The sequence below is a fragment of the Bidens hawaiensis genome, unplaced genomic scaffold, assembly GCF_021521415.1.
Source record: "Bidens hawaiensis isolate Kalapana, Puna unplaced genomic scaffold, B.hawaiensis_p1.1 tig00046040_1, whole genome shotgun sequence".
NCBI lineage: Eukaryota > Viridiplantae > Streptophyta > Magnoliopsida > Asterales > Asteraceae > Bidens > Bidens hawaiensis.
In genome coordinates, this window is record NW_027498193.1 from 4585 (window position 1) to 14222 (window position 9638).

Genomic DNA, 9638 nt, shown 5'->3' on the forward strand with positions numbered 1-9638 from the left:
ACCGATGCAGTGTTGCATCTTATGTCACATTTTGACAAACCTTTCGATCCACCCGAGTTGACCCAAACCAAACCAATATAATTATAAAATGGCCCATTTTTACCAAAACTATTAGACATAATTTATTATTATATTATATTAGAGGGTCTAGAGTGTAATATTATATTCTATTATATACTCTCTTAATGTACAGATTACAATCACAATAATATACAATTCTGTTTTACAAGTTTAACTTGAGATCACAGCTAGGTCAACCCTAATTTTGCCATCACCAACCACCCAGCAATAACCCTTCAATCAACGATCTTCCTGCATACCTCAACCTTCTTTTTTTTTTCTTTGCTGAATTTAATCAGTCCCTACAATGACTGATCTGGTGGCATTCTCTCAATCCGAAAAGACAATTCATAACTCTCACAAGTTTGGATTTACCTTGTCTCCGCCCAGTTATGGTTTTTGGAAGACTATGATTCAGCCATTCTTAATAACCAATAATTTGTTTGGCTACATAGATGGCACAATTCCATCTCCTTCACCCTCTATCTCGGTTACATCCTCTTCTAGGAAAGACAAGGAAGACGCCCCCGTACAACAGATTCAACCCAATCCCCAGCATGCTATTTGGGTCTCCTATGATGCTCATATTTGCATCCTTTTGCTTTCCACAATCTCTGAAAGCGCCTTCCAGCATGTTCAGGGTTCGACATCCCCGGATCTTTGGCAGTGTTTGGAACGCACCTATGCTCCTCATACGGCTTCCAGAGAATACATTTTGAAGACCCAACTTCTTTGAATCGAGATGAAGAATGATGAGACGACTTCTGCTTATCTAACTAGGGCTCAAGAATATGCGATTGCACTCGCCAATATCGGCGAACCGATGAAAGAAAAAGACATTGTGATGCTTGTGATTTTAGGTCTTCGTGAAGAATACCATGGACTGAAGACCACCGCTCTTACACGATAATTGGCTTTTAATGAACTACATGCGTTATTTGCTGATTAGATTATATGCATAAGAAAATAGTGGTTGATATCCCACCGACACAAGCTTTTACAGCAGCTCACAAACCAGCTGCTCCGGCCACTGCCGGCTCGTCTGGCTCGTTGTCTCAATCTGAAGCAATTCATGCATTCCAACAATTGGCTGCCCAATTAGGGTTACAACTACAGTTGCCTTCATCTCAGCTGCCACAAGCCCACAACACAAACTTGAACTCAAACTGTAACCAAAACAATCGACAAGGCAACGGCCGGGACGTGGCGGTCACAACAGCTATAACAACCGTAACAACACGGGAGGTAATCGAAATCAATTTAATTAGGCGTCTAATCAAAATATTGTTTATGGCACATGCAACAGGTGTGGCATCGGTCATGTACCGTCTGAATGCCCTAATCGTGACCCTGCCACTTTCCGCTCAAGACAAAAACCATCTGCCAACTATGCGGAACATAGCTCACGAACTTTCAACAATTGGCTCCCGGACACCGGCTCAAATAACCACTTTGCAGTGGATCTCTCTAGCCTCCATAACTTTGAAGCCTACCATGGTGATGACAGTCTTCATGTTGGCAACGGTAAGGGTCTCCCCATTTTGCATATTGGTTATACTCGTTTTTCCTCACCTGCAAAAACCTTTGACCTTAAAAACATACTTCATGTCCCTGAAATAAAACAAAATATCCTTTCTATTCAACGATTTTGCCATGATAATAATGTTTATTTTGAATTTCACGCTACTTTTTTTGCTGTGAAGGACAAGTTTACACACACTACCCTCCTCACGGGTCCAAGTAATGGGGGTCTTTACTTCCTCAAGCTCCCGCGGTTACAACCTGTGTCTAATGTATCCTTCTCCATGGTTCGTGCCTCCATATCAACTTGGCATCAAAGACTGGGACATCCTCATCCACAGCTTTTGAAGTCAATGTCATCTTTTTATCATTTACCTTTACAAAGCAATGCTTTTAGCACTGTTTGTGATTCATGTTTTATTAGAAAATCGTCTATATTACATTTATTATCATCCAATTTTAAGAGTTTAAGTATTTTGGATCTTATTTTTTGTGATGTTCAAGGCCCCGCCCCCTTTACGTCCTTTGAGGGTCATAATTATTTCTTGTTGTGTGTAGACCATTTTTCTAAGTTTATGTGGATTTTTTCATTCAAAAGTAAATCTGATATTTTTGGAATCTTCAAGCAATTTATCACTATGGTTGAAAGAAAATTTAACGCTAAACTTAAGTCTGTTCAAAGTGATTGGGGTGGAGAATTCCGAACCTGTCTATCCATGCACGTACAAAACATATTTAAGTGGACTTTCATTTTGTTCGAGAACTGGTTGCTCAAGGAAAACTCTCAGTGCAGTTCATCTCTACAGAGGATCAGATTGCAGATGTTTATACAAAGCCTCTACCCTCTCAGGGATTTATCTACTTACGGTCCAAGCTAAGGATAGCTCCTCGGCCTTAGCTTGCGGGGGAATATTAGACATAATTTATTATTATATTATATTAGAGGGTCTAGAGTGTAATATTGTATTCTATTTATATACTCTCTTAATGTACAGATTATAATCACAATAATATACAATTTTGTTTTACAAGTTTAACTAAAACAAACCAACACATTTTTAAAAATGACATGTTTTGACTCGAACCAAACCAACGCTTTTTTAAAATGGCCTGTTTTGACTGAAACCACACGAATACCTTTTTAATAGCTAATTATTAAGAATAAAATGGTCACTTTATTAATACCTTTTTAATACATAATGTTTTTGAGTTAAACCAAACCAACACTTTACCTAATTTTTGTACAGCTAGAGTTAATCATTTTTATCTAATGTTTGAACGACAAAAGTCAGAAACTAAGTCAGAGCTTTGCTTGAAACGAGAGCTGAAAGTGTTCTTTTTCCGTGTGCCTCTTGTACGCATTGCGCCTTTTCAAGTTAGAAAAAGAGGAGCGTCTCCCGGTTAAACGGTAATCAAAAGAGTTCAAATTAGTAGGCAGCATGCAGCTCGTTTCAAGCCTTAACGATCCTTTTGTATTTTTAAGTTTTACCTCTTTTGGATTTTTATGTATTTTAAACTGCACAACCAAGCTCGTGTCGAGATTTGACTCGTTTAAGGTATTACACAAGCTCGGGCCAAGCTTAAGCTCGGTTAAGGATTTTCCCAGAATATATAAAATTAATTAAAAACACACATATTTATAAATAATAAATAAAATGGCCTGAACCAAGCCCGAGCTTGGTCTGTGTTAGTCTGTTATGGGTATTGGTCATCTGATGCGCATACTAAATACTGATAATACATAACCGTATTGACCCATAAAGCATGACCAAAAATGATCCATTACATGTAAAATATAAGTCGAGTTAGACCCATTAGGTAGACCATACCCCATTTTGATCAGTTAGTGATAAGTTATGTCTTATCACTAACAATTTTTTTTATAAATGCTACTTTTTATCAATAACGGGTCATTGGAGTTTGGTTTTTCCAACATGCAACAGACTGAAGAGCTGCATGGAAACCAATCAAACATATATCAGGCATAAAAAAATTAAAACTTCATTATGAAAAAAACAAAATAATATTTTAGATATTTTTTTTCAGGGTCATTAAAAATATATATACACAATAATTGTAAATGCATTTATATTAATTACTTAATTAGTAAATAAGAAACGACACGATGTAGAGCTTGAAAATGTACCTACAGGCCGCGAGCTTTAGAAATATAGCTAAAAACAAAATAATGAACCTAACAATTGAGAAGAGAATAATGTCCTTATACCGCACAAGATGAATATTTCAATCCATACATTCAACATTCCAAATATCATTCCAAACAAAAAAGCAAACAGATGCATAGTTTAAGAAACTAACTGTATTAGATTACCAAATTTATATAAAATAAATAAATTCATATATCTATTTACTTCAGTCTTGGTCAATACCTTGAGATGTAATGCTCGATCAGCCCACGCCGTAAGTGTTTCTAAGTCATTGCTCATCGTAGCTGGAACCAATTTGAAATAGAATACATCACTACCTAGGTAATATTCGGTCAACATTGATAGTAGCAGTAGTAGCCGCTCCAGAAAAGATGCCCACCTAAAAAATGAAAAATATAAAAATAATACAAAAATAACGCATTTCCAGTCATGTGCACAACATCCATGTACAAAACGAATTCTTATATTAAATTTTGAGTTATGACCAAAATGCCCCTCCCAAACGTACACTTTGACCACGCTTAAAAATATCCAATTCCTGCATAACATCAACAATCTTAGCTTCTGCAGCAGCTAACATATCCTGAGATGCTGACTCGGCTTCAATTAGCGTCTTGACTCTTAGTAAGAAGCCCCAAAGATTTCTAATTTTGATCAAAAGCAACAACTTTCACCTGAAAACTCAGCTTGCTTTAAGGAGCATTTGGAGTACAAATATCATCCACTTGGCAGGTACCGACCTGCTTAAATGATATCCCTTGACCTTTTTTCCCTTTACTTCCTGTGAAACAATAAATAATTTCAAAACCACAAACCCCCTTATACCAAATCTTTTTCCTTAACAAATACAGAGGAAATTTAAAGCAATACTTACCAAGCTTTATTACCTCAATTATCCACATCCAAACCCAGGCCGGCAGGTCCTCCAACATCTATAGTAGATATGTTATTTATATGCATGAGGTAATGAGGTCCTATATGGCTGCATATAATCCAACAAAAAATATATACATCTTAAAGTTAAAGTTCATTTTTATCAGTTAATTATTTAGACAGCTTATGCATAGGATGCACGAGCTCTTGCAACTGATCAGCAGAGAAGCCAATTTGATCCAGAAGCACATGGTAATAAGTAGGTCGTGTGGTTCCCTAGATCATCGATCCATTCTAAGCACACAAGCAAAAGTCATTGTATTTAGGATGACAAACTTCATTGTCAAAAATCGTTCATGCAACACGAAACAAAAGCACATATTTAGATTTTGTTTCATTTGTTATTCAAAATCATAGATTTTGTTGCCCTGTTTGCGGTACGCACATATAATGCATATATGTGTGGGCCCTTGGGTGGGCAAAAGTGAAATTGCACTAATTTTGACGTTATTTTACTAATTTCATGAAAATAGCATTAAAAGTGGCGGAAGGTTAATCAGGCATCATGTGGTGGCGTTGATAGCCGAAAGACAAGGGTACATGCATCAATTAGTTGGGTTCCTGATGGTTGAGTGTGACGTGCCTTATGTCCAAGGCTTGATGCGAAACTACTATCGAGCCGGGGGTCTCACCGAAAGCAGCCTCTCTATTCCTATGGAATAGAGGTAAGGCTGTCTACATTTACTCTCCTCAGACCCTACCATAGCTTGCTATTGGCGGGATATACTGAGTACGATGATGATGATGATGTTACTCAAAATCATAACTTTTTAAAAAATATATATAACTAGATATTAACCTGGGGGATCATGAACATTGTAACCAGAGTTTGTTGGAAAAAAAACTTGGTGTCTCGAGCTCAATATTAAGCACCTGGTTAAACTGAGACTCCACACCCCTTTCCTGAATATTAGTATATTCTACAGCTACAACTTCAGAGTAGGCACATAGAAAGATTCGGATTCAACCTGTTTGTGAGCAATTAAACAGTAAATTTTAATCAAATAATAACTCGTAATAGATATTAGCTAAACGAAAAAAATATTTGAATGAAATGAGTTCAATGTTACAATATCTAGAACCAATCAAACTAACAATCTAAACCTAACTTAATTGACTACAATAATTTATATGGTGTGCAAACAATCTGCATATCTTTTTCAGAAACAAAAAACTTACAGACTTGAAAGACTACATTTTCACTCACCTCACAGATTTGTATAAGTTGTTCTTCAGTTGCACCAACTACAAACAAACACATTCATTAATCAACAACAATATAAATGTTTCGATTTAAAAGATCATATACCGTAAAAGAAAAATACAAATGAAAACATAAAAGCGAATGTGCATAAACACTAAAATAAAAAAAACGAAATCAATAAATCGCAGCAACACGCTACCTTAAGAAATCGAGGCGGACCCTGATAATCGCCCCAGGCAACTAAGATTCACCATCAACACAGGCCTCGCCGGCGTATGACCAAAACCCTAGCTTAGACGGAAAGACTAACACAAAGTTAATAATATGGACTTAATAGGAATTGATTCACATAGAAAATCGAAAGTAGGTTATAGGGTTTTACATGATTTGTCAATCCGGAAAGTTAGTTTCACGGCCAGAACCCTAACTACCACGAAAGATCAAGATTGTGAATGGAGAGTAGACGCGCCAGTTAAAGGTCGCTTCACGAAGAATTTGAATTCTGAATCCTTCAATTCGAGATTCGAGTTGAGGTTTTGAATTGTAATAGGATCTGCTACTTCTTTTCAACTTAAAATTTCATATGCTAAAACCACTTGTACATCATGCTTTAACAAATTGTATCTCTTAACTAAATTATCAATGTGGCCTTTTAATAGTATTGTTATATTATAATATATAATATAATATATATATATATATTGTGTATATATAATACAATAATTTTTAACGTACTTTAACATGCAAAATACCTATATGCATGAACTTGATCCATGAAATCTAAAGGCGGCAATCGTTTGGTTCGAACGAGTCATGGGTCGAAACAGGTCATGGATTGAAACAGGTTAGGGTCCGAATGGAAGCGGGTCAATTAAAAAAATGGTTGTTTTGATTAGGGTCGTAACAGGTTTAGGTAATATTTTTTAAACGAGGATGACAGCAGAAACATTTTAGTTTTTTTAGAATTTTTGTTTTTGATTTATATTTTGAGTTATGATTTTTTTATTATTATTATTATTAATTTTTTATTGGGTTTTCTAGGAGTTTTTTTTTTACCAAAATGGAGGAGGAAAACATATTTACCAAAATAGGTTTTTATTTATAAACTTATCTTTTTACAAGGCTCATTCTTATTGAATAAAACTATTTCTATATATAAAAATATATAAAAAAGCTACTTAGAAATAATAAATTTTATTTTTCTATTTCGTTTAAAACAAAAATTTTCAAAAATAATTTTGGAATCAGTACGTTTCTTATAGTCATATTCTTATTTATTTATTATCAAAACTAATTTACAATAAAAGTCTTGTGTTTGCAATTTTTTCTTTCTGGTTTTTCACTGCTTTTCTTTTATTATTTTTTCCGATATTTTTTTGTATATTTTATTTTATATTTGAGATACAGCATGCTTATGAATGATAATAAAATTGTTTTAGATAGGAAAAAAGTATCTCGGAGTTGTTTTATGATTAAAATAGATAGTTTGTTTTTTAAATATTCATTTCATCATTTTGCTATGAGTAATACTAGGTTATATACCCGTGTATACATGGGTTAGGTAAACTGTATTAACAAAAGATCAAAACAAGATGAAATACTTATACTAAATCATTTAGTACTAATATTAATTTGATATAGAGATTTATATTTTTAAGAAGAATAGTATTTAAAAAAAAGATTGATACAACTCATACAAATACTTAAATAAACAATACACAAAGTTTAAATAAATATATATTATATTATAAAGCAATATAAATTAATATTTTAGTTTAACATTCAAAAAAACATATATAAGCAAAACACCAGAAACTAAAAGTTTAAAACAATGCTAGTCCACAAAAACTGAAAATGTATTTTAAAACATAAAAAACATTATCTTAAATATAAAAAACAGCTTCATTTTTTCAAAGCAACAAAACATCCCAAACAACATGAAACCATTGTAGGTTTTAGATAACACCCAAGCAATATAAATTAGATATTTTGGTCATATTTACAAGTATTTTTCTTTAAAGATATTTATCTAGATTTGATGCATATGAACATGTAACACTACATGGCCAACAATAAAAATTACCGCTATTAACATTTGTTTTTTTAATGAGAAATAGATCAATTTAATAAAAAAAACATAGGATAGTAAGATTACATAAAAAATAGTTTATAAGCTTTTGAGCATGTTGCTGCTGCTGCTACTTTCGAAATATAATAGAAGTTATAATTATAGTCGGAAAGTGAAAGATTTTAAAAATCATGAATGATTTTCAAAATTATTTTCAAAATTAAAGTGTTAAGTGTAGTTTAAATTAAAAATAAGATAAGTATAAAATTTAAAGCATTCACTTTTTAGAGTGTGGTTATTGTAGAAAACAATATTTTCATAAGAAACGTGAGAAACGATAAGGTATGTCCATTTAAGTAATCAAGGGTCTAAAGAGGGTGGCTACATATTATTAATTAGAAAGAAGTTTTTAATCACAAAGAAGGGTAAATCAGACTTTTTTGGAAGAGCAGCCATTAATTGCTAGTCATCAATTGACGAAAATCAAGGGCACCTTTTTTTTTGTTTCAAAATTTAAACATGGATTTTATTCAATAAAAAATGTGTAAATTAAGTAACTTCAATTTCATACAATCACATTTTTGATACTGACGTGCATATGTTTTTGGAAAGAGCATAGTTTTCTTTTTATATAAAATTAATGAAATCCATGTGTCTTTTTGGGTTTGGATCGTGCTTCTTATGTTGATTAAAATAGCGTTATGTAGATAAATTGCTAAAGTATATTGTTGTGTTGTTATACGAACTGGGAGTGTTGTTGTGGTGTTATATAAGAAATATTTATGTGTTGTTATATGTACTAGTGATGTTATATGATACTTATGACTAGTGTTGTATAAGAAACATTATTGAGTTATTATATGATTGTGTTGTTATATAAATTAGTGTTGTTATATTAAAAATATTATTGTGCTATGTGATTGTGTTATAAAAACTAGTGCTGCTACATAAGAAATATTATTGTGTTAAATCTTGTTGTTATATATGAAATAGTGTTGTTATATAATAAATATTAGTGTGTTGTTATATAGTGTAACCGATCAATTGCATGCTCAAACATAGGACTTGCCATGATGGAGAATTTGACAAAGTACCATAATGCCTTTTGACATTTATTTATTGATTTTTATTTGTAATTTTTCGATTGGTTCTTATCATTCTCACAAAGAAAATGGATTCTATTTGATCATTCCTCTCACTTTTTATCTAAAATTATTAAGACTATTATTTTGTATAAGTCATTAAATTGTAAGAAACATGAAATATTGTATTAAAATTATAAAACAAATATTGTAAAAAGATATCATTTAAGAAACATTTCTTTATGTTTAAATTAAATATTATGAGAAAAAACATGTTAGAATTTTTGGTGTTTTGATGTGATAAAAGGATAAGTTATGGAAGATTTTAAATGATTTATCTTAATAAAAAATAATTTAGAATTAAAGGAGAAAGAATAGGGGTGTCACTTGTCAAAATATTATACTAATTAAAGGATGTGTGGTTGAACCATCATTTTTGTTTATTATAATAGTAGATATGCGAGTAAATAACTTAAATTCGTTAACATAAAATAATAATAAAAGAAACATAATTCATGGTCGTGTTAAAAAAGATTTTCTTGACATTCCGGTTTAAACTTTGTTGAATACAAAACTGTATTCAAACTAGAGTGTTTTTATAT

The 9638-nt window shown here is 32.4% G+C and overlaps 1 protein-coding gene across 1 annotated transcript; it reads left to right on the top strand.

Moving 5' to 3' along the window:
* The first annotated feature begins 367 nt into the window (after nucleotides 1-367).
* On the top strand, nucleotides 368-796 carry LOC143596093 (uncharacterized). Its single transcript, XM_077074952.1, has one exon. It carries the CDS (start codon nucleotides 368-370, stop codon nucleotides 794-796), a length of 429 nt encoding a protein of 142 aa, XP_076931067.1.
* Nucleotides 797-9638: the final 8842 nt, after the last annotated feature.

Excerpts from the sequence above, each read along its gene's own strand:
- LOC143596093 (XM_077074952.1), top strand. The coding sequence starts at position 368 with ATGACTGATCTGGTGGCATTCTCTCAATCCGAAAAGACAATTCATAAC.